Source organism: Schistocerca gregaria, chromosome 2, assembly GCF_023897955.1.
Source record: "Schistocerca gregaria isolate iqSchGreg1 chromosome 2, iqSchGreg1.2, whole genome shotgun sequence".
Classification (NCBI taxonomy): domain Eukaryota; kingdom Metazoa; phylum Arthropoda; class Insecta; order Orthoptera; family Acrididae; genus Schistocerca; species Schistocerca gregaria.
Window position 1 is genome coordinate 657303123 of NC_064921.1, and position 27085 is coordinate 657330207.

A 27085-nucleotide genomic window follows, 5' to 3' on the forward strand; every position below is an offset into this window, starting at 1 on the left:
GGGTGGACGTACCGCCGAACTGCTCAACACGTGGGTCGTGAGGTCTCCACAGTACATCGATGTTGTCGCCAGTGGTCGGCGGAAGGTGCACGTGCCCGTCGACCTGGGACCGGACCGCAGCGACGCACGGATGCACGCCAAGACCGTAGGATCCTACGGAGTGCCGTAGGGGAACGCACCGCCACTTCCCAGCAAATTAGGGACACTGTTGCTCCTGGGGTATCGGCGAGGACCATTCCCAACCGTCTCCATGAACCTGGGCTACGGTCCCGCACACCGTTAGGCCGTCTTCCGCTCACGCCCCAACATCGTGCAGCCCGCCTCCAGTGGTGTCGCGACAGGCGTGAATGGAGGGACGAATGGAGACGTGTCGTCTTCAGCGATGAGAGTCGCTTCTGCCTTGGTGCCAATGATGGTCGTATGCGTGTTTGGCGCCGTGCAGATGAGCGCCACAATCAGGACTGCATACGACCGAGGCACACAGGGCCCACACCCGGCATCATGGTGTGGGGAGCGATCTCCTACACTGGCCGTACACCTCTGGTGATCGTCGAGGGGACACTGAATAGTGCACAGTACATCCAAACCGTCATCGAACCCATCGTTCTACCATACCTAGACCGGCAAGGGAACTTGCTGTTCCAACAGGACAATGCACGTCCGCATGTATCCCGTGCCACCCAACGTGCTCTAGAAGGTGTAAGTCAACTACCCTGGCCAGCAAGATCTCCGGATCTTTTCCCCATTGAGCATGTTTGGGACTGGATGAAGCGTCGTCTCACGCGGTCTGCACGTCCAGCACGAACGCAGGTCCAACTGAGGCGCCAGGTGGAAATTGCATGGCAAGCCGTTCCACAGGACTACATCCAGCATCTCTACGATCATCTCCATGGGAGAGTAGCAGCCTGCATTGCTGCGAAAGGTGGATATACACTGTACTAGTGCCGACATTGTGCATGCTCTGTTGCCTGTGTCTATGTGCCTGTGGTTCTGTCAGTGTGATCATGTGATGTATCTGACCCCAGGAATGTGTCAATAAAGTTTCCCCTTCCTGGGACAATGAATTCACGGTGTTCTTATTTCAATTTCCAGGAGTGTAGATAAATGTAAATTAATGCGGATGAATAGGAAAAAGAAGCCTGTAATGTGTGAATACTCCATTAGAAGTGCAGCGCTTGACACAGTCACGTCGATTAAATATTTGGGAGTAACATTCCAGAGCGATATGAAGTGGGGCAAGCATATAATGTCAGTTGTGGGGAAGGCGGATAATCGTCTTCGGCTAACTGGTAAAATTTTGGGAAGGTGTGTTTCATCTGTAAAGGAGACCGCTTATAAAACACTAATACGACCTATTCTTGAGTACTGCTCGAGCGTTTGGGATCCCTATCAGGTCGGATTGAAGGAGGACATAGAAGCAATTCAGAGATGGGCTGCTAGATTTGTTACTGGTAGGTTTGATCATCACGCGAGTGTTATGGAAATGCTTCAGGAACTCGGGTGGGAGTCTCTAGAGAAAAGGAGGCGTTCTTTTCGTGAATCGCTACTGAGGAAATTTAGAGAACCAGCATCTGAGGCTAACTGCAGTACACTTTTACTGTCGCCAACTTACATTTCGCGAAAAGACCACAAAGATAAGATTAGGGCTCGTACAGAGGCATATAGGCAGTCATTTTTTCCCTCGTTCTATTTGGGTGTGGAAGATGGAGAGAAGATGCTAGTTGTGATACGAAGTACCCTCCACCATGCACCGTATGGTGGATTGCGGAGTATGTATGTATATATAGAAGTGGTATCGTTGCAGGAGCTAAGTACTAACACTAGAGCCTTTGAAATTGCAGACTTTCTGGGCAGTTGTCCCTGGTGAGGAGTTTCACTTCAGAGAATTAACTGGTAACTGCATTTATCGCCTAGAAGCGGTTGTGAGGCATCACAACAGAACGTGGCCTCGAAAAGGCAAATCTTAAAAGAGGCAGCAAGTCTGATACGTGCTGCTGAGAACTACAACGTCAGTGGGCATACGCAATTTATAACGCTACTACAGCAGCCCCCTCTCACAAAAGGACGTAGGGCGGGGCAAGTGACGTAAAGCACTGTCGTTGCTGACCATAATAGGAGCGGCACTGACCTTTAGTCTTCAGCTGAACGCGGTTGCTGCCAAATTTATAATTTGTTAATATAAAGTCCAGAAGCATCCCTACCTACCAAATAGGAGAAGGGGAGAAATCGAAATCTGGTTGGCCAGTGTCGCGCTGGTGGTGCAGAGCGACACGTCAGATTGGCCGAGGCTTGTAAAGTGTCGGTGGACCTGTGGATCGACTATAGGAAGGGAGAAACAGTGCGCCGCCGCGGTTTTCTAAAAAACCCATGTCGTTTATTCAGAGAGAATTCTCATTCAGGTCGCTGCCGCGTGGCCAGCCTCGGTAAGCTCTGACATGTCTGTTTTTCTCACTTGGAGTGCTGCTCTCAACTTTGTACTTAATTTACAGCTAGCGTTCGCTGCTTCTGTTAGCATCCGCCACCATGGCTTCAGATAATGAGTTATGTTGTGCAACCAATTGCCTCCTTTACTTTTTCTAGTATTTGGAATTAGGCTTCAGTGTAATACTTTGCTGATCGAAATAAGTAGTGTTAATTAGACCCATGAATTCTATCAGTCTCCTGCTGCAATTATCCTGTCGAGTCCCAAAATCCGCGCCTCTCGTAGGAGCCCTGTGACAGTGTTTGGCGCTGATCCAAATCATCAGCCTGCCTTCAGTGGGAGTATTTCTTTCTGCATTTGCTCGTCACCGCTCGGAAATTGCAGGCTGACCTCAAACTCCCTGACTTCCCTCTATCCTGTGTGAGGACACGACAACGTAGAAGTAAACATCTTGACTCATGCTGACGGTAACAAGAATGAATGGGTCGAAGTCGTGGCACGGGGTGGGGTGGGGGTGGGGATTGCACGTCTCAATAGACCGTCGGGGCCATCGATGGCTTGTATCATACAAAAGAGGCTAACATAAGTTCTCGTCGCATCACTGTACATGCTTCACTCAGCTATTGTCCAGTTGCTGTGTTACTTGGTTCACTGAGGACTGCCGCTCTACGCGGTATTTTTACGAGCTGCCAGACTCCAAATACCCATTTTGTGAAGATCACTTCGAAATATTTGCTTGGTAACTGCCCCAGACGCGCCTATATTAACCGACAGCAGCAATTCTTTTGAAACTCATTGTCACTGACACTAAGCGATACTCTGCCGTGGCCTCTTTCTGCCACCACTGTTCCTACGCCGTATTGCATGACTGCGAGTGGTACACCAATCCATGTATATACGACTGACAATCTCGACTGATGCACCTACACATCGGTTACTTCAATAACGCCCAACACGTTAACATTCTGTCCTGTATCCACAACGACCCATTTTAATGCAATGAGTCCCTACAACCTCCTGGACCAAACACAATACCCAACGTCATCACTTACGTAGGAGGTCGAGGTTCATTTCACATCTGGTACTTGCACTCTAAAGCGACCAGTGATCTCTTTTCAGCAGGGTGACTACATTGCGGTGAGCTTACGACAGTACTAAGCACTTCAGTAAATGGTGTTTGGCGTTCTCCGTATAGCTTCCGAGAATAAAGTTACGTCTTTCCTCCATTTCCTATAGCATTTGCACGTAGCACACGTGAAGAACGATCTACAAGTATACCAATACCAATTTTCAGAAAGCCAGTGTACAGTGCACACCTGAGAATGCTTCGTATCTACAAAGGTTTTCTCTATGGGTAGAAAGAAAAATGTCTATGTCTCGGTACACTCCCCAACTCTTTCCAACACCACAAGGGCAGATAATCGAAGGAGGCAGCAAAATTATGGCACACTTTTCGAATACTTGTTCTCTGTACCTAAGCAGTTATACAGCACAGTAACAACATCGCCTTTCTACTAAAGATCAACGTTTGTACAAATACGGGACATCTTTTGTTAGCAAAACTGAACTTCAATATCCTAGTGGGATCTATGAATTCCATAGATATGTTCCGACAAGACTATTTATAATTATTAGAAAAACTTGAACAGTGTTATTGAGTTGGTCGAAAATTGTGATTCCACTAAAAATATATAGACATTTCCTCAAATCCTCCAAAAACCAAACAAAATCTTCCTTACCTGGCGTTAATATACGCACATCACAAAAAGTTTTGTATCATCTCGGTTCCGAGAGCTCCGGAACCTGTACAGAAAACTAGACATCAACATGAACATCATTTCGGTCCATTTTATTGCTCATGAAAACCACACATTGCGTGTTGTACCACCACACAGCGAGACCTTCAGAATTGGTGGTCCAGATTGCTGTACACACCGGTACCTTTAATACCAAGTAGCATGTCCTCTTGCACTGATGCATACCTGTATTCGCCGTGGCATTCTATACATAATTTCATCAAGTCACTGTTGGTCCAGATTATCCCACTCCTCAACGGCGACTCGGCGTAGATCCCTCAGAGTGGTTGGTGGCTCACGTCGTCCATAAACAGCCCTTTTCAATCTATCCCAGGCCTGTTCGATAGGGTTAATGTCTGGAGAACAAGCTGGGCAATCTTGTCGAGCGATGTCATTATCCTAAAGGAAGTCATTCACAAGATTTGCACGACGAGGGCGCCAACTGTCGTCCATGAAGACCACTGCCTCGCCATTATGCGGCCGATATGATTGCACTATCGGTCGGAGGGTGGCATTCACGTGTCGTATCGTTACGGCACCTTCCATGACCATCAGCAGCGTACATCGGCCCCACATAATGCTACCCCAAAACAGCAGGGAACTTCCACCTTGCTGCACTGTTAAGCTTCAGCCGGACCAGGTTGCCTCCAAACACGCCTCCGACGATTGTCTGATTGAAGGCATATGCGACACTTACCGGTGAAGAGAACGTGATGCCAATCCTGAGCGGTTCATTTGGCATGTTGTTGGGCTCATCTGTACCACGCTGCATGGTGTCGTGGTTGCAAAGATGGACCTCGCCGTGGAGGTCGGGAGTGAAGTTGCGCCTCCATGCAGTATATTGCACACTGTTTGAGTCGTGACACGACGTCCTGTGGCTGCATTATTGAACATGGTGGCGTTGCTGTCAGGGTTCCACCGAGCCATAATACGTAGGGAACGGTCATCCACTGCGGTAGAAGCCCTTGAGCGGCCTGAACGAGGCAGATCTGGTGCCCCTTTATCTCCTCCATGTCCGAACGACGTCGCTTTGGTTCACTCCGAGACGCCTGGAAACTTCCTTTGTTGAGAGCCCTTCCTGGCACAAAGTAACAATGCGGACGGGATCGAACTACGGTATTGACGGTCTAGGCATGGTTGAACTACAGAAAACACGAGCCGTCTACCTCTTTCTTGGTGGAATGACTGGAACTGTCCGGCTGTCGGCCACCCTTCGTCTAATAGGCACTACTCATGCATGGTTGTTTACATCTTTGGGCGAGTTTAGTGACATCTATGAACCTGCCAAAACGACTGTGTCTGTCATACAATATCCACAGTCAACGTCTATCTTCAGAATTTCTGAGAACCGGGGTGATGCAAAACTTATTTTGGTATGCTTATGGAAAAAAAAGCACCCCGCACGCCCTGGCACAAAGTTGCACTTCCGTAGCCACACTTGTGACCGAAGACGGGATACTTTCACAACTTATCTGGACAGAGCGACTTCAATATCTCTCCGTCCAGCCTTACCATCACTCATTGCGGGAAGTGCTAGTACAGCCTATGTTATAACAGTCCCCATGCCAGCAAGTCGTGCAATGTGGGGCAAATTAGCTTCAGCTTCACCTACCTGCACCGTCATTATCTGTAGGTTAATAAAGCGCTGCTATACTTGACAGATCTGGGTCGCTAGCCAGTGCCGCCAAGGGAAGACCTACTGTAGGGTTTCAAAGAGTCAAAGGATTCTGCTTCCAGCGCTGGGCATCTGTGAGCCTGACATACCTGCTCATAGACGCTGCGGTCTGAGTCCGCCGGCTGCCAGAGACGCACAGCTTACGTCAGCATGGCCTTGCACTGAAGCAGCATCATTACCTTGCACTCACGCTTAATGCAGCGAGCCGGGCAAGTTTCTAAGAGTTACGAGTTACGCCGTCCGTTCACGGACCGTGAATTCGAACGGTTGAGCCTACCGAGTTCATGACGACAGAGCGTGGAAAAAGCACGTTGGGGAGTATTTCAGAGCGAACGGAGTAGTATCGATCATGACAGGTATTCTGAAAGTGCGTTTGAAGGTACATCTACATCTACATGACTACTCTGCAATTCACATTTAAGTGCTAGGCAGAGGGTTCATCGAACCACAATCATACTATCTCTCTACTATTCCACTCCCGAACAGCGAGCGGGAAAAACGAACACCTAAACCTTTCTGTTCGAGCTCTGATTTCTCTTATTTTATTTTTATGATCATTCCTACCTATGTAGGTTGGGCTCAACAAAATATTTTCGCATTCGGAAGAGAAAGTTGGTGACTGAAATTTCGTAAAAAGGTCTCGCCGCGACGAAAAACGTCTATGCTGTAATGACTTCCATCCCAACTCGTGTATCATATCTGCCACACTCTCTCCCCTATAACGCGATAATACAAAACGAGCTGCCCTTCTTTGCACCCTCTCGATGTCCTCCGTCAATCCTACCTGGTAAGGATCCCACACCGCGCAGCAATATTCTAACAGAGGACGAACGAGTGTAGTGTAAGCTGTCTCTTTAGTGGACTTGTTGCATCTTCTAAGTGTCCTGCCAATGAAACGCAACCTTTGGCTCGCCTTCCCCACAATATTGTCTATGTGGTCCTTCCAACTGAAGTTGTTTGTAATTTTAACACCCAGGTACTTAGTTGAGTTGACAGCCTTGAGAATTGTACTATTTATCGAGTAATCGAATTCCAACGGATTTCTTTTGGAACTCATGTGGATCATCTCACACTTTTCGTTATTTAGCGTCAACTGCCACCTGACACACCATACAGCAATCTTTTCTAAATCGCTTTGCAGCTGATACTGGTCTTCGGATGACCTTACTAGACGGTAAATTACAGCATCATCTGCGAACAACCTAAGAGAACTGCTCAGATTGTCACCCAGGTCATTTATATAGATCAGGAACAGTAGAGGTCCCAGAACGCTTCCCTGGGGAACACCTGATATCACTTCAGTTTTACTCGATGATTTGCCGTCTATTACTACGAACTGCGACCTTCCTGGCAGGAAATCACGAATCCAGTCGCACAACTGAGACGATACCCCATAGCTCCGCAGCTTGATTAGAAGTCGCTTGTGAGGAACGGTGTCAAAAGCTTTCCGGAAATCTAGAAATACGGAATCAACTTGAGATCCCCTGTCGATAGCGGCCATTACTTCGTGCGAATAAAGAGCTAGCTGCGTTGCACAAGAGCGATGTTTTCTGAAGCCATGCTGATTACGTGTCAATAGATCGTTCCCTTCGAGGTGATTCATAATGTTTGAATACAGTATATGCTCCAAAACCCTACTGCAAACCGACGTCAATGATATAGGTCTGTAGTTAAATGGATTACTCCTACGACCCTTCTTGAACACTGGTGCGACCTGCGCAATTTTCCAATCTGTAGGTACAGATCTATCGGTGAGCGAGCGGTTGTATATGAGTGCTAAGTAGGGAGCTATAGTATCAGCGTAATCTGAAAGGAACCTAATCGGTATACAATCTGGACCTGAAGACTTGCCCGTATCAAGCGATTTGAGTTGCTTCGCAACCCCTAAGGTATCTACTTCTAAGAAACTCATGCTAGCAGATGTTCGTGTTTCAAATTCTGGAATATTCCATTCGTCTTCCCTGGTGAAGGAATTTCGGAAAACTGCGTTCAATAACTCCGCTTTAGCGGCGCAGTCGTCGATAACAGTACCATCGGCACTGCGCAGCGAAGGTATTGACTGCGTCTTGCCGCTTGTGTACTTTACATACGACCAGAATTTCTTCGGATTTTCTACCAAATTTCGAGACAATGTCTCGTTGTGGAACCTATTAAAGGCATCTCGCATCGAAGTACGTGCCAGATTTCGCGCGTCTGTAAATTTTAGCCCATCTTCGGGATTTCGCGTTCTTCTGAACTTCGCATGCTTTTTCCGTTGCCTCTGCAACAGCGTTCGGACCTTTTTTGTGTACCACGGGGGATCCGTTCCATCTCTTACCAATTTATGAGGTATGAATATCTCAATTGCTGTTGCTACTATATCTTTGAATTTGAGCCACATCTCGTCTACATTCGCATAGTCAGTTCGGATGGTCGAATGCTACCTACGTCACATTATACCATCTCTTTTCGTTGCAGTGTCTGGAGACTCCATACTGACGATCAACTGAAGCCAGTATTTGGTTGGTTACGCTACGCTCTGTGAATATATAGCATTATGAATACATGCCTTTTCAAAGCGCCTCGAATTGACCTCACGAAAACCAGCCGTATGTTGGTAGGATTTTTTTGTGATAAAATGAAGGGAAGCGTCCTACCGGTGGTTATATAATTTTGGAATTATAACTAGCTTGCTATGAATGTATGCATTTTCAAGGTAAAGATTCATGGAAGAAGATGACTCAAAAACACATTTTTTGGCGCGATTTGTTATAACTACATGCCGCTTATTTGCGGTTAAAGCCTTCATGAGATAGTACCATACGTAACTATGTGACATGTTACGGAACTTCAGACTACTGCAATGAATAGACACACAGTGCTAGGAAGTGATTAGTGATGTGTTGCAGATACGTTTCTCTGTATATCCAAGATCTTTTACTCGACTTCGCTTTTCCTATGGGTTCTAAGGCTTTATTATTAATTTAATTCTACACCACTTGATGCAATGTAAACAAAGTTGCACTTTCTTTCAGGAATGCGCGTGTTCGAATGGCTTTATCTACAAGGGAGCTTGCACTGCTTGCAGTTAGATATTTTGCACTTCTTTGTTCAGTCGTGTACTTGACACGTCTTGAAGATTCTGCTACTGAGTAGAAACAGCGATCAGATAAGAATGTCCTAGGTTTTGACTAAAAAGTGAGAATTATCTGGAAGACTATTGTAAATTTCTATCGCACTATTTGTAACGGTATTTTTGTAAGATAAGGTCCGCACTAACTAACGGACTTGCCGCAGTGCTAACCGCGGTTCCCCTTAGGCCACCGAACTTAAGCGCTGTCGTGCTTGGCTGAAACTTGAATGGGTGGCCACACTAGCGAGCTCTGTTGGCAAGCGGGGCTATTTATTTTCAGAACTATTTATATAACATACGGCCCGTTAAGCCACACTTCGTCTGTCCTGTACTGTCTTGTACTTTGTCTTAAGGATTTTACCTGTCTTGAAAATTGAAATTTATGTTGCTTTCCAAAAGCTTCTATTTCAGAATGCATTGAAGCTGTAACTGGTTTTCGGTAGTACTTCGACTAAATTTGATTTTTACTTACTGATTACTGATGAGCAGCAGAGTAATAATGTAACAGATTGGATGATTAAATACAGTTCTGACAAGGTTTTGTCGATTGGAGTGGTTTTAAATTTAAATAGAGTGTTAGTTTCAATGGAAATAACAATGTTGTATCGTGATATTTGTTTTCACTTTTGGAAAATCCTGAATTTTCCGGAGTAATGTCAGCAAAAGACTATAGTTCAAAACAAGTGAATTCCATCATTTAAAAATTAAATAAGCAAATACTTATATTACCGCGCTGGCTATAGACGAAAATCTGAAAAGTGAAATCTATATTGACATCGTTTGTTGTATCACATTGTTAAGTCTTTGTATTTATTTTCCAAATTTCTATTCTTTTCGATCTTACAAGAAACTAACAAAAAAGGAATCAGTCAAACTATCTTTCAGTCATCAGATGATGATAGATAAATATTGCTTTTGTATGTCGTAATACTCATTTATGGGGTTGGAGACGCTTGTGCCTTGTGTATATCGAAGGGTAAGAATGCAATACGACAGCTGTCCGTATTGAGAAATCTTAAATGTTAAAAGTTTCCGGATTACTAAAAGGAAATTAGTTATGGCACGCAGCGTGAAAATGATGTAAGAGACAAAAGTCCGTATTACAAACAAAAACCAGATGAAGTAATAATACGACTATTAAATAGTTCAGATGGCACAATAATGACGTAGGTTACCGACACTAAAATATATAAACAGAAAGAAGCAGATCACTAATGAAGTCATAGATGTTAATAAACACAGTTAAGTATATAACAGAGTCTACATTGTTTCGAAAGAGAATTAAATTGTATCACTGTAATAGGACTGATATTATCAGTATCAATTGGAGTTTTTCCTGGTAAGAAGGAAAGACAATGTATCTTCACAGTGGTTCAGTATCGGAACACTGGTATTAAATTTTAAATTATGATGCAGTAAATTTAACTAAAACTAGGTCATAAGGAATCAATATAGTAATGAAAATAAACAGCGCATTAAAGTGACAACAACTTTTCCGATAATACGAAGTACTAGGGTTGCCCTAAAAGCAATGCACCACATTTTTTTTCCCGGCAGCTCTTTATTGAACATCATGACAATTACACACACGAAAGAATGGAGTTTTATCTACATACTCTAGTTTTACACTTAATCTCCATTCCTTTCTAAGGCCTTCCTCCAGCGCGAAACAAGGACGTGTATGCCCTGTAGGTACCAAATCTTGTCCTGTGCTTCACTGTATGAATCACCACCTCATCGTCCTCAGAATGTCTTCCACGAATGACATCCTTTAATAAACCAAACAAGTGGAAGTCCGAGGGGGCTAGGTCAGGGCTGTAACATTGTCCAACCCTGTTTTGCGATGTGTTCAGCAGTCCTCAGATTTGTGTGGGGCCCAGCGTTATCGTGTTGCAGCAAACATCTCCTTGGCTGCTGTGGAGCCGAAGTCGACGGAAGTACATCTTCAGTTTTGTTAGTGTGTTGACGTACGCTTCTGAATTAATGGTACCAACTCTTGGCATCACACCAATGAGAATCATACCTTCACAGTGACAGAACACAGTGATCATGACCTTACCGGCGGTAGCAGTTGCTTTGAATTGTTTCTTCTATGGGGAGTGGGAATGGGGCCTTTCCATCGACTGTCGTTTTTACTGACTCAGAATGGTGGACTCAGGTTTCATCATCTGTCACAATCCACGACAAGAAGGCCTCACCCTCGGCTCCAAAACGTTGCAACAAATCAAGACAAATTAGCGATTTGTGATTCACCGTTACACACTCCAGGATCCATCTTGCACACACTTTTGAATATTGCATCCACACTTCCTTTGCTGATAGACAGACACAGCACCAACTACCGAGTCGTAATGCGTCTGTACTCGTGAATGACATCAGGTCGCTGTAACATGTCAGATGTGAAAGCCATGGATGGTCTCCCTGACCGCTGAAAATCGTGGAGCTCCGCCGAACCTTCTCACCCTCCGTGACCAGTGACTAACTGTTCTTCCGTGGATACCAGATGCTCCATAGGTTTGACAGAAGCGTTTGTGAATATTCCCCACTGTTTCCTTGTCTGCAGTGAGAAATTCAATAACGAAAAGCCGCTTGCAACGTACACAACCCACAGAAGCCATTTGGAAACTGTCCGGCAGCTACACTCTATGCCAGAAGCGACGGAAACTTGGCACGCTCACTCAGGAGACTTCAGATAACACATACGTAACGTTTCGCATTCGTATCATTGTTTTCGACTAAGAAAAAAAATGCGGCTCATTAATTTCTGGGCAACCCTTGTAATATTATCAGGAAACTGTGTTGATTATTTCTCGAAATATACTTTTAGCTTATTGTCCTTCTGTCTCGTAAAGCACCTGTTGCGGAAGTCATGTCTTCCGGATATTTATTGGTTTGACGTGCCCTAAGGATTCGGAAAAGTTGCTACAGATTTAACAACATCCTCCAACATATTTCTTTTGAATCACGGTACTGTGACCAATAGTTCTCTTCTGCCGTACCATATTAATTATTTATACAAACGGTATTTTGTTACTCAGGAGAGCAAAACTCGACATTCCAATTGGTAAAATCACATATTCGATTTGAGATCATATAGATATTTTGCTACTTGCTGCATAAAAGAAGTATTAGCTCCTCCTGAAAGAACTGAAAGGTGATAACGTGTAATGAGTGCATTTTCTGATTACACTTACTGTTGTGATTGTATACAGGTGACTTGTCACTCTGCTTTCAAATCTGCTAGCTTTCGGATACCCACATTTCCTTACACCAATATAAAAAACTTATTACGAAATATTGCAAACTAAATCTTTTACATGAGAGGAATTGATACAAACCGTGGTGATAAATTGTTATTCTTAGAAAATTAAAATTTGGGACGTATGGAGAAGCTATTCACCTTCGCCTCTTTTCTTCACGAGCGCTGCTACGTCGGCGTCCGTCAGGTTCGACTGCACTGTGAACAACAGTGAAACAGCTTTCAGTCCAGTCCTGCTATATCAGTGTCTATCTAGCAGCATTCTGAAATCACCGATTAGGCACAGTAGTTTTAATGCCTTAAAGAACAAGATCCTGCAAGTGAAAAGCAATGCAGTATAGCGACAGACGGGACAGATCGATTCACCCTTCTGTTTTGCCTCTCAGTACCAATACTCTTTAGGCGACACCTTGAGATGTCAATGTTCCATAAGATTTCACTACCCGTTTTTTACACGCAAAATTCATTAATGTATTTTCCTAAATAACCATATTCGACGACACATATAGAAGCGGTTTTGCAGATGTAGCTCCTACGTTTTGTCCACTAATTCGCAGAGTATCACCACGAAATGCAGTGCTGGATACACGAGTAATAGCAAAATGTGTTGTTCTACATCTACATCTACATTTATATTCCGCACGTCATCCAACGGTGTGTGGCAGAGGGCACTTTACCTCCCACTGCCATTACTTCCCTTTCCTGTCACAGTCGCGCTATGGTTCGCGGGAAGAACGACTGCCGGAAAGCCTCCATGTTCGCATCAAATCTCTATAATTTTACATTCGTGATCTCCTCGAGAGGTATAAATAGGGGGAAGCAATATATTAGATACCTCACCCAGAAACGCACCCTCTCGAAACTTGGACAGCAAGCTACACCGCGATGCAGAGCGCCTCTCTTGCAGAGTCTGCCACTTCAGTTTGCTAAACGTCTCCGTAACGGTATCACGCTTACCAAATAACCCTGTGACGAAACGCGCCGCTCTTCTTTGGATTTTCTCTATCTCCTCTGTCAACCCGACCTGGTACGGATCCCACACTGATGAGCAATACTCACGTATAGGCCGAACGAGTGTTTTGTAAGCCACATCTTTTGTTGATGGACTACATTTTCTAAGGACTCTCCCAATGAATTTCAACCTGGCACCCGCCTTACCAACAATGAATTTTATATGACATTCCACTTCAGATCGTTCCGTACGCATACTCCCAGATATTTTACAGAAGTAACTGCTACCAGTGTTTGTTCCGCTATCATATAATCATACAATAAAGGCTTCTTCTTTCTATGTATTCACAATACATTACATTTGTCTGTGTTAAGGGTCAGTTGCCACTCCCTGCACCAAGTGCCAATCCGCTGCAGATCTTCCTGCATTTCTCTGCAATTTTCTAATGCTGCAACTTCTCTGTATACTACAGCGTCATCCGCGAAAAGCCGCATGCAATGGGTCGAATGAAACAGTTGTAAACACAGCAGTGGACTTGTCAACTCTATTCCGATGTACACTGCTGTTCGAAAAAGCGAAACAGTCAGAAACAACGATCTGCAACACAACACGATAAGATGACGTGTAGAGCAGCGGAGTCATAATAAATGAATGAAATGGCAGAGAGATGATGTGTGTGTAGGCCCAAGAGTACCATCTTTATGGAAAATTTACGTAGGAAGTGAAACACCAATACAAAGAGATGTGATCACAGTGACGTATCAGGCGAACGGGCAGGCTAGGGAAGCAGTGGTACCCGTCGCTCTTCCAAGAAGGCTTGCATTTTCCTGACGAGACAGGACTGTGTTACGAAACACTCAGATGGTCGTTGTAGAATATGGAAACGTGTAACCAAGTGCCGCTACGCATAGCCGATATCGACATTTGAGTGTGTTCGAATGAGGCAGAATGGTTGGCTTCCGGGAGGCGAGTCTACCATTCCGTCACATTGCATCGCGTACAGGGCACACTGCTTCAACATTGAGACGTAAGTGGAACTAGTGCAGAGAAGACCATCGTGCACAGCGCCGACAGGGTACCGGGCGACGCAATGTGGCCACAGCGCGAGGTGACCGCCATCTTGTCCGCTTGGCCGTAATGGACAGAACAGTTTCGCGCGCAGAGCTGGCGTGAATTTGGTGTACTGCAACGGATTTAGACATATCTGCGGGCTGTACTGGTGGTATACATGCCACTGCGTCGACTTCTGCTGGCCTGAACCCACGAACGCCACAGACTGCAATGGACGCTTGAGCGCCAGCACTGGCGTCCTGAGTGGCAAATTGTATTTTCGGAGGACTCCCACCCACTTCAACCTGTCCAACTGAGATGGCCACATGGGCGTTCGACGCCGCACGCAGTCAAGTAGACTGTATTGCTGTGCGGCATAGCAGACAAACGCCAAGTGTGATAGTTTTGGACGCCATTGCCTGTAACACGCGATCTCGCCTCCCATGTCTTCAGGAGAAACTGAACAGCTACCTCGGCATAATGGAGGTTTCATAGCCCGAGATATTGCCCTTCCTACTGGCCGTTCCACATGCCATAATTCAAGAGGACAACGCCCAGTCGCATTTATCGAGGAATATGCAAGCCCTCTTCGAAGAACGACGGATACCACTGCTTCCATGGCCTACCCTTTCGCATGACATGACGCCCATCGAAATTGTGTGGGCTATGGTCGGTCGACAACTTGTTTGTTGAGGTCCTCCTGCAGTGACAGTTGATGTTTGTGTACGCGCCTACAAACCGCGTAGCAGCACATTTAGGCACTCTTTGTCTCCATGTCACGGCGTCAGGCAGCTCTGATTGCAGTACATGGTGGCGCTACTCTGCAGTCACATTGTATGTCCAGACCTTTGATACTAATCATTTGCCTAATGTCACGTCCGTAGTCGGTGAAATAAATTTACGTTAAGTGTAACATTTATTGATCTGTCAGACAAACAACGCGTATGAGTTTAAATAATTTGAAGGGTAATCAGAAGAAAAACTGTTACGAAGGAGACACCTACATGTCAAAGAATACGCTATTGTTATTTTAAAACCAACAAGTATATATGTGGTAGGTGTAGCTTTTAAACAAAAACCTAATATTTATTGGAAATTATTTTATACAGAATGTAATAAGTGAAGATTATTAAGATGCAAATAATGTTTGTTTTTGATATGGCATAAATGTTCCATATTACTTTAGTATTAACAGGAACAAAGTGCTTCGTAATATCATAAGTAATTAACAACATAACTCAAAAATGTCTGACTTACATAGAATATTTTAGGTTAATATTATGTTTAATTCTCGTACGTTTTTATGCCACTTCAGTTCTTTTGCGCGTCGATTTAATCTCAAGGTAAATAGTTTAAAGAATTAGACCTACAGCACTGTCTATTTTACAATGACATTTGTGCCTATTAAAAGGCTACCTTATAAAAGACTACTGATCATTACATTCATACATCCAAGCAGTAATATAGGACCTTAAAGGCAAAATTTATCGAATTTTTCTACTCAGGAGTTGTTACAGGTGTAATTTGTTTAGCTTTTAAAAATGAGCTTTTCTTGGATGTGTTCCCAATGTTCAACTATTTCTTCTTGTGACGAAAAGTACCAGTAGTACTTGCAGAACAAGTCAAGAGGCGTGTGACACGATTATAAATTGTACAGCACAGGAAAACATAAAAATATAGAAAAATATTTAAATTTCGTCCACAACGAACAAACTGTGTTTTTCATACCTACAGAGAACAATGTATTTCGTATCAATAAATGTGTTTTGGTATAATCGCATTCTTATAACAACCACCGGTAGTAGGTTTGAGTATCGTGATTTGTGTTGACATTTTTGATTGTACTTACAATTATTTGCGTAGATGTTTAAGTATACTATAGTTTTAACGCTGTTACCTCATAATATGTGCTAAAAGTATTTTGCTTCTCTTCAAATGTTATGTGTACTAAACCGTATACTCCAAAATTTCCAGTATTTACAGATGCACCTAAAAGCAGTGTCATCTAAGTCAAAATAAAAGTGTAAAATTGTCAGCAGCTATTACTCTAATCATAAGACTGGTTTGCCCTTCAGTCGTTATGCATCATGTATCTTTTCAAATAACAGTGACAGCTCCTAAAACGGTATAAGGATATAAATTTTGATATTGGTATAGTGAAAATTACACAGTTTTCGATGAAAAAAAAAAAAAGAATCTAAGGCTATCAGCAATAATTCGCAATACCTAGTTTTCGCACATATGACTGGTAAACAGAAAGTCTGCAACCACCGTAAACTGTCATCACTAACATGAGGAAGTGAAATATGGACGTTGAATGTTCGAACAGTTCGAGCACTGAGAGTTTCACTGTGGACTGTAGCAGAAAGTTTACTGTTGGACTGCAGACACAACGAACTGTTCGCCTTGGGCGCCCACATTCAGTGCTCCACAAACCAATTTTATACGGCAGTAGTATCGATTTTCAGCACTTAGCCAATTCTAACACCACTTCAGTTATTTACCTGGGTCCAGAAAAATATCTCTGTTATACTATTATTCTATGTTTCGAAAGGTGAGGTGAAATCAGTCGAAGAGTTGCTAAAGCGGACTAGAACACGTTAAAACCGTTGCAGGCACAAGGATCCATCATCATTTGTCTCCAGCGGACTCTGACAATGTTATTTCTGTTTATGATGACAAATGGTACTTAGGATGTGTTGCAGAGTGCTGTGAAGCAGAAGGTGGTGTATTTGTGAAATTCGTGGCACCAGCAGGACCAGCAAGATCATTTCATTGGCCACATTTGGCACACAGGTGTTCGATTCCGTTTGAACATATTCTTATGAAAGTTCCAGTTCCTACCACAGTGTCTGGAAGACAGTACAATTTACCACTCAATGTACATAGTACAGTAGCTAAAGTGTGGGAAAACTTCTGTTCGAAGCACAATCGACTGGTTTTTATCTGTTAGGTGCAGTAAACATTAATGATAGGTTGTGTTAATCTGTCTATATGTTGTTGCTTAGTGAGTAAACATTTGTGGGAGAGGATAACAAGAGGCAGAGCAGTTTACGATATGTTTTTAAAAAATTGTGTTGTGGAACAATGGCCACATCACGAAAAAAATCTGTCAAATTCCATTGTGTACAAATGTGTTGCAATAACAGGCTGAAATTTTGAGATATAGATCATTATGGTCTACTTATGCAGTGTGTGAAATTTGGTTTTGATACCACTTGTCTTGTCCCTTTTGTGCTACCACAAATTGAAAATCCATGTTTTTCAGGTAATTTTTCAGATTTTTGCATTTTCGTTTGCATGTAACTCAGTTTTCGTGACTGATATGGGCATATGTGTGTGTTTAGGCCACATTAAGTTTACCACAAAAAATTTATACCCCTTTTGAGTGAATTATATTTGACATAGAGGGCACCTACAAAATGTACCTTTTAACGTATTGCACTTTTGAATCACATTTTGGAATTTTTTATTTTCCCTCAGAAGTATGTTGCTGGTGTTTTGATTCGTGGAGTGGTGTTCTCTAAATGCATGTTACTGGGTTGTAAAAATTTCATTGGACTGTGTGGAATAGTTTCAAAGTTATTAAGACCTGAAGTTTGGTCTGAAGATAGATTGCCAGATGCGGGTTGCAATTTCAGGGTCATGACACCTTCTTTCACAAGTCATAATTCTGGACCTAATTGGCAGGGGAAACTAATACTTTGTACACGAGTGTTCCACACATGGTAGAATTAATGTGCTGAATTTGAGTCAAATCTGTGACTATGAACTGGAGCCCATGGTTGAACTGACATGGAATGACCCATCTACCTTTAGAACGCAGCTCACTAATTAACTGTGGTATCAAACATAATTTCATTTATTTCACACCAAACTTTAGAAAATTTTCCAATTCTTACAATGGAACTCTATACTTCCATTCGTAACAGCTACCGCCCGCCCCCTCCCCCTTTTCAGAAGAATAATATCTGAGTTCGACCATATTCTACAAAAGCACAAAGAGATCCTGTGTTTTTCTTACAGTTTGTTTCACATTGAAATTGATAGAATTCAACGTAAACAGACGAAATGAAGGTAGCTCTTAGCAGCGCTAAAGTTTGTACTTCGATTGAATTTGTGAATTTCCAGAGAAATTTTAGAAGTAAGCTCACTGCGTATACAAATTGCATGCCTCGTGCTCGACGCCTTGAGATGTTTGCACAAAGAACAAGAAAAACTAGCAATTCGGAGCTGTTGTCTGCCTAGTGTCGTCATTAGATTGAATGTCAGGACACTGAAACCCCGTAGGCATCCATGAAGGACTACTTCGTCGCTTACCGTTAACTTTTTGCAAAATACTGGCGATAGCTTTAACTGTATCCCAAAGAATTTGCTCATACCATTAACGAAAAATCATACTGCGTACGGAAAGGTATACAAGTATGGAAAAGTGCTCCTTCTAACTGATGTTGAACCCATCGTATCTACAACGTATGATTTGCACTTAGCATAGCACTAAGGCTAAGTTAAACACCCCAGGTTGTGGCAGATGAGCCCTATTTGCCGCTGGCGGTACTCACTCTCGATGGTGGCGGCGAGGCGCACGCCGCGGCTGCGCAGAGGGCAGGTGGTGACCTCGTGGCCGACGCGCACTTCCCAGGGGCAGGAGTCGCTGCCCGCCACGCCGCCCGGCGTAGACCGCTCCCCCCTCACCTGCCGAGGCAGCACAGCCACACAGTCACGACGCACAGGGCATCACCTTCTGCTGCACACAATCTGTAATCTGGCACAATGAAGCTAACAATACCCTCACGAACCTCCGACCGAGGTGGATAGGTGACAAGTAGACAGCGGGAGCGCATTCACAGAAGCACTGACTTCGAGTGGTACTATCATTAGCAGATCTCACTACTCAGCCGATGCTATTGAGAAAACGTCGTGACTCCATCCCCCTCCGATGGGTCAGGGTCTCTTCAAAGTACTTTGGCGCTCTACACGAGTAGTGTAATTGTAGCCTAATTCTCGGCTCTCATGCGTACACTGTCCGTCCAAATAGGTATCAGACCGCTTTTATTCCTGACGAATAGACGACGTCAGCGCACTAATTACGATGGCAGCTTAAACTACGATAGGCGTTCAGTTAAGCACTTTTTTTTTTCCTCGGCCAATTTAGGTCGGAAAAAAAAATGCGGAGATTGTTGTGGGACACAGTGGAATATTCCCGCATCAGCTCCCATAGTTTCATGACGTTCCAATAGGTGGCGGCGCTATACGTAGCTTTCAAATTGGCGTCTGTAACGGAGGTGCGTTCCAAGCAGAGAGTATCTTTTAGCGGAAAATCTGGGCAGTCCGCTGCTCGTGGTCGTGCGGTACCGTTCTCGCTTCCCGCGCCCCGGTTCCCGGGTTCGATTCCCGGCGGGGTCAGGGATTTTCTCTGCCTCGTGATGACTGGGTGTTGTGTGTTGTCCTGAGGTTAGTTAGGTTTAAGTAGTTCTAATTTCTAGGGGACTTATGACCATAGATGTTGAGTCCGATAGTGCTCAGAGCCATCTGAACCATTTGAAAATCTGGGCAACACAGATGTTCCTGGACACTTGCAGCATGTGTATGGAGACCTGGTAGTGAACAAAATCACTGTGAGTCGTCGGGCGAGGCGTCTGTCGTCATCGCAACAAGGTCACGCCAACGTGTTCGATCTGCCGCGTGGCGGACGGCCGCACACAGCTGTGACATCCGTTATTTTGGAACGTGCAGTCACTCTTATTCGAGGTGATCGACTGGCCTCAATGGATCACCTTTCTGTACAACAGGACTTGCCTGTTGGTAATGCTGACGAACTCGTCTGTCAATAGGAGCAATCAAAGGTGAGTGCACGACGGGTTCGTCACCGACTAAGACCGTAAAGAGCAAAATGGACCATCTCTGCCGAATTGCTTGCCCGTTATGAGGCTGATGTTGACAATTTTTTTATCGAACATTGTAGCAGGTGATAAAATATGGCTTCATCACTTCGAACATGAAACGAAACGGCAATCCATGGAGTAGCACCGCAGCACCTCTTCTGTGAAGATAATTGTCAGAGCCGCACCCTCAGCCAATAATGTGTTGGCGACCGTCTTCTGGGACAGTGAAGGGGTCATTCTATTTGATGTCCTTTCCCATGGTGCAACGACCAATTCCGAAGTGTATTGTCCTACCCTCAGGAAATTGAAGAAATGACTTCAGTGTGTTAGCTGCCACAAAACTTCTCCATAACAATGCAAAGTCTCACACAGGTCTGCACACACAAGAGGAGCTCTCAAAACTTATCTGGAATGTTCTTCCTCATCCACCCTACACCCTGAATCTGGCACCTTCCGACTTCCATCTGTTTGGCCCAACGAAGGATGCACTCCGCGGGAAGCAGTGCGCAGACGTTGACGAGGATGTTGACAGAGGTAGACAATGGTTCTGACGTCGGCCAGTACAGTGGTACACTGTGCGTATACAGGACCACCTAGTGAGGCGGCGTAAGACCGTCGCACTGAACGGAAATTACGTCGAAAAATAGGATTTTGTAGCAAAAAGAGATGGGAATAGCACGGTGTATTGGAATTCTGAGAGAAACAAACATACTCTCAGAAAAAAAAAAATGTATTGCGTTTCTTACCAAACGCGCCTCGCAACAACTCTAAACACCAGTTGTGTGTTCAATTAGTCAGCTGAGCAACAGTGTTAATTAATTGTCAAGCAAACGTACTGTGTCGCCGTTGTTGTGACAAAAATCGCAATGGAACACTGAAATTAACATTTCCAAATCATATGATTGAGACGTTCTTCAGGGTGCTTTGAAGAAGAGAGGAGAGTGTGCAATGTCTATGGGTCTCTGACAGTTCGTCAAGACTGATGGTGCGACTGTGGCGCGGGAGTTGAACAACCTCCCAAAGGACTGATACTCATGTATTTATGAAAGTTCTGTGCGTCTTAAAGCGAGGGGAGATCATGTGGAACACCTCAAGCGTTTAAACCACCATCTTCAGTTTTCTTAATTTTTATTTATTCCGTTTCTGAACTGTTTTGTCTGACGGTTTTCTCTCCCAATTTATGCACCCTCAAAAAAAGTTTTTGTACTTATTGTTTGTAAGGCTAGTACAACAATTACAAATGTTGGTTTAGTAACAGTTTGTCGGGTTTAATGATGAAAAGAAATTGAAACAGAAGAAGCATAGTAAAATAAGTGCCAAAAAATTTAGCTCTCGATGAACAGCAGCTTCTGTAATTTAAGTAATTTAATCGCCACAGTTCGCTTCTTACTTGATTTATTGTTTCCCTCATCATTCGCCATCGTCGTCAAATATTCATGGCCATTATGGGCAACACGTTAGAGGTATTAGCCGCCGCTCGTCACCATCATCAACGAGTGTTTAATATTATGTGATCTTAGCAACAAAATATTGATACAATTCGTTCTTAAACGGTGTTAATAAACTATTGAAAGACTATGTCAAAGTGTTCGTAATTAGAATATATGATGCAGAAAAGTTTCGTGTTATTTTCAGCAGACAAGCAGTGAAGCTGCCACAAACACAAAGGTCGACTTGAATACCACAGCTTCGTTTAGAAGCACGATCCCTCTGAAGGTAGTATCACCTAGCCTTCCTGTTCCCCTTGAAGTAACGTACCTAGCTATTTATAGTGAGACCGTTAGTTTCATGTGAAGTTCCTACCATGTTTGAACTAGCATTTTCTAAAGCACAGTAAACAAAAGCTGAGCGAGTTGACCAATGGGAAAGTCATTAGATTCACTTTCACAACGGAAAGGGGTTTCAATCCCTTCCTAGCCTTCGAGATTCAGGTTTCTGAGGCTCCCCTAAATGGGATTATGGCGAAAATCTTGACACACTTTTCTATGATCGTGGATTTCTATCCTCACCTACGCCCAGTCCCACCTTAGGCATCGCCTTTGACACCCTCATCGTCGGCGGTGCCTTAAATCCTACTATACTTTCTTTCTTGTTTCAGATACTCATTTTGTGTGTTGAACAGCTAAGACTGGCATGGATACAGCGGAAATAGAGAAACACGATTACAACCAAACCTCGTATGTCCGGTCCTCATAAATTCAGCTCTGTTGCTCATTTGGATCGTCCTTTCTTTTGTTTTTATTTATTTTATAATAGTAACTGTACAATATTTTATACTAGTGAAGTTATAGTCATCTTAGTTCTTTAATTAATTGATTTCATTTCCCTTTGTTCAGTCATTATGAATTACCGTAATTGTAGTTCGCATTTTCATGTTTGCTTTCAGTTGTCTATCTCTGATATGTTTTACCATAGTTTTTTTTTCTTTTTTTTCAGTTCCCATATGAAAACTTACAATTCACTTCGTGAAAGTTAAAGAGCAATACCCCTTAAAAACAATACGTAGCGATGCTACAGCTTCTGTTGTCCCATTATCTTCCCTTATTCAATGTCGATATTTTTGTAACTGTTGTTTAATCTTACCTTTTAATCTTCCTTTAACTGTGTTAAGTAGGGATTTGGACCCTTTGTAATCAGGACTTCCTTATAAATGGAAACTGTTAGCTTCCTATAGATTTCAATAAGCCATTTAATTATTAAAGTCGTTTTTACTTATCTGCAGTATTTTTAGTAACTTGATGAGGACACTGGCTGTTGCTATCGCTTCGTTGTTGTCTAAGTTAAACGTTATTGAATTCTGATACTGTAAAATTATATTCCATTTCTTACTTTTCCATCCCGTGTTACAGTCCACTTAGTTCTTTTGCAAGTATCAACTCTAACTTCTGCAGTTATTTTAGTCCGTCTATACATAACTTAATCTCAATCATACGTTTTTGTTTCTTATAGCTAACTTTAAACTTGCTGAAAAGTGTAATGTGATAGCTATAAATACTGAAATCTGGACAGAAATGAATGACTTAGATTTAATTTGGTTTGTGCATCTACATACGACCATAATAGAATTTGCTTGGTAATTGGCGTTGGCTGCCGGTGGTTTTCAAAGAAACCAATTTCTCTAAGATACTTTGAACCTATATGTTCTGGAAACGTGTAGATGGTTGCAAAGTCACAGCTACACGTTGAAGTCAAGCTAATAGTCTCCATGAAGCAATGATTCCATTGCCTGAGAACGTGTGTTACGTGTGTGCGTGCGTGTGTGTGTGTGTGTGTGTGTGTGTGTGTGTGTGTGTGTGTGTGTGTGTGTGCTTTTTAGAGACAGAGGGAGACCACTCAAACAAATAAACAAATCAGAAAAGGCAAGTCTTCCACTCCAGATAGTTTACCATTTATGTTCCTTCCAGGATGTTCTGATGTAAGAGCTCTACGCTTATCAATCCTGTACAACTGCTAGTTCGATGAAAGAGCCGTGCCTAAAGACTGGAGAGTTGGTCATGTCATACTGGTACTGAAAAAACGAAATAAGTGTAATCCGCTGAATTAAGACCCATCACACTGACGTTGATATCCAGTAGGATTTTGGAACATACACCGTATTCGAACATTATGAATTACCTCGAAGAAAGTGATCTATTGAAACAAAGTTAGCACGGCTTCAAACAATTTCGTTCTTGTGAACGACACCTACATTTTGGTCGCTGGCGACAACGGATCTGAAATTGATTCCATATTTCTAGCTTTCTAAAAGGTTTTTGACAGCGTTCCTCACAAGTGACTTCTAATGAAATTCCGTGCGTATGGAGTATCGTCTCAGTTGTGCGGCTGAGCGAATATTCTCTGTCAGAAAGGCCACAGTTCGTATAAATCGACGGAAAGTTATCGAGTAAAAAATAAGTGACATATGGCGTTCCCCAAGGAAGTGCTACACACCGTCTGCTTCTCCTAACCTATAAACGATTTAGGACACAGTACTAGCAGCGCTCTTACAGGGTGTTTCAAAAATGACCGGTATATTTGAAACGGTAATAAAAACTAAACGAGCGGCGATAGAAATACACCGTTTATTGCAATATTCTTGGGACAACAGTACATTTTCAGCGGACAAACTTTCGAAATTACAGTAGTTACAATTTTCAACAACAGATGGCGCTGCAAGTGATGTGAAAGATATAGAAGACAACGCAGTCTGTGGGTGCGCCATTCTGTACGTCGTCTTTCTGCTGTAAGCGTGTGCTGTTCAAAACGTGCTAGTGTGCTGTGGACAACATGGTTTATTCCTTAGAACAGAGGATTTTTCTAGTGTTGGAATTCCACCGCCTAGAACACAGTGTTGTTGCAACAAGACGAAGTTTTCAACGGAGGTTTAATGTAACCAAAGGACCGAAAAGCGATACAATAAAGGATCTGCTTGAAAAATTTCAACGGACTGGGAACGTGACGGATGAACGTGCTGGAAAGGTAGGGCGACCGGGTACGGCAACTACAGAGGGCAATGCGCAGCTAGTGCAGCAGGTGATCCAACAGCGGCCTCGGGTTTCCGTTAGCCGTGTTGCAGCTGCGATCCAAATGACGCCAACGTCCACGTATCGTCTCATGCGCCAGAGCTTACACCTCTATCCATACAAAATTCAAATGCGGCAACCCCTCAGCACCGCTACCATTGCTGCACGAGAGGCATTCGCTAACGATATTGTGCACAGGATTGATGACGGCGATATGCATGTGGGCAGCATTTGGTTTACTGACGATGCTTATTTGTACCTGGATGGCTTCGTCAATAAACAGAACTGGCGCATATGGGGAACCGAAAAGCCCCATGTTGCAGTCCCATCGTCCCTGCATCCTCAAAAAGTACTGATCTGGGCCGCCATTTCTTCCAAAGGAATCATTGGCCCATTTTTCAGATCGGAAACGATTACTGCATCACGCTATCTGGACATTCTTCGTGAATTTGTGGCGGTACAAACTGCCTTAGACGACGCTGCCAACACCTCGTGGTTTACGCAAGATGGTGCCCGGCCACATCGCACGGCCGACGTCTTTAATTTCCTGAATGAATATTTCGATGATCGTGTGATTGCTTTGTGCTATCCTAAACATACAGGAGGCGGCGTGGATTGGCCTCCCTATTCGCCAGACATGAACCCCTGTGACTTCTTTCTGTGGGGACACTTGAAAGACCAGGTGTACCACCATAATCCAGAAACAATTGAACAGCTGAAGCAGTACATCTCATCTGCATGTGAAGCCATTCCGCCAGACACGTTGTCAAAGGTTTCGGGTAATTTCATTCAGAGACTACGCCATATTATTGCTACGCATGGTGGATATGTGGAAAATATCGAACTATAGAGTTTCCCAGACCGCAGCGCCATCTGTTGTTGACAATTGTAACTACTGTAATTTCGAAAGTTTGTCTGCCTGAAAATGTACTGTTGTCCCAAGCATATTGCAACAAACTGTGTATTTCTATCGCTGCTCGTTTAGTTTTTATTGCCGTTTCAAATATACCGGTCATTTTTGAAACACCCTGTAGATTGTTTACAGTGACGCTCTTGTTTACCGTCTATTAAAGTCATCATGAGATAAACGCCAATTGGAAAATTATTTATACTAGATATATGTTTGGTGCGTAAAGTGGTAATTTGCTCTAAGTAACGAACAACGTGAGGTTATCCACATAAGTATTAAAACAATCAGTTAAATTCAGGATACATTACACGATGTGCCACTTAAGTCTAAAGGCTATCACTTCAAGTGAATACCTAAGGATTACAATTACGAAAACGAAATTGTTTCAATCCGTGCTGACTATGTTGGAAGAATAACGTAGATAATGTTGTGGGGAAGGCGAACCAGACACTGTGTTCTATCGGCAGTACACCTGGAACATGCAACAGATCCATCAGACTGCCTGGACTATGATTGTCCGTCCTTTTCAGGGGTATTGTTCCGCGGTGTGGGATCGTTATCAGATAGACGGGGAAGGAAGGGACGGTCATTTATTAGTGTCACGAAATAACGAGTTAAAGTGTCATAGATACGAAAAGTGAATTGGTTTGGTAATCATTAAAATAAAGACGTTTATCGTTGCCGCGAGATCTTTTCACCAAATTCCAATCACCAACTTTCTCGTCCGAACGCGATATTATTTTGTCACCCACTTACGGCCGGAGAGATCATCACCGTAATAAATTTACAGAAACCTGAGCTCTCACGGAAATAGTTTGAGTGTTCGTTTTTCCCGCTCGCTGTTCGAGAGTGAATAACAGTCTGAAGGTGGTTCGATTAAGTGTGGAATTGGGAAATAGTGATGTTGATACAGAGAAAGAGAGAGAGAGAGAGAGAAAGAGAGAGAGAGAGAGAGAGAGAGAGAGAGAGACAGACAGACAGACAGAGACAGAGACACAGACAGACAGACAGACAGACAGACAGACAGAGAGAGACAGACAAACAGACAGAGAGCTGGAAGCAGAGACAGAGAGACGGACGCACTCACCGTGGAGATCCATGGCCCGGTGTCGTTGCGTTCGCTCTTGAGCGAGAAGCGGATCTTGCTCTCGAGGCCCGGTGACTGGCAGAGATCTGGCAGATCAAAGCTACCAGCGACGAGACTGAAGAGCGGCAGCACCAGCGCCAACGCTACAGACTTCATTTTTGGCCGCCTCTAAAGGACAGGTTATCAGTGTCAACGAATGTAACAGGATATGACTTCAAACATTATGACTGAAAGCGTTGGGGTCTTTGGTATGAACAACCCGCAGATACATACACGTTGTTGGACGCAAATGGTATGACATAACTAGCAAAGAAACACAAAAATAATGACGAAATGGTGCCCGTCATTCATTAAGGCACCAAAGGCTAAATAACATGAAACTGAAAAAGTTCTGTACTACTACCGTTTTTGTACTTGCGCCCTTCCCATGTTTTC

General features: G+C 43.6%; 1 protein-coding gene across 1 annotated transcript in view; it reads right to left on the reverse strand.

Moving 5' to 3' along the window:
- The window catches only part of LOC126334696 (hemolymph lipopolysaccharide-binding protein-like), a 44565-nt gene that overhangs the window by 10927 nt on the left and 6553 nt on the right, over positions 1–27085 (reverse strand). The window contains exons 2-4 of the mRNA XM_049997196.1: positions 26651–26818; positions 18829–18961; positions 12406–12462 (exon numbers count right to left, since the gene is read on the reverse strand). Of these exons, the coding sequence (XP_049853153.1) occupies positions 12406–12462; positions 18829–18961; positions 26651–26806 (346 nt within the window). The 5' untranslated portion in view covers positions 26807–26818. The remainder of the gene's footprint in view (positions 1–12405; positions 12463–18828; positions 18962–26650; positions 26819–27085) is intronic.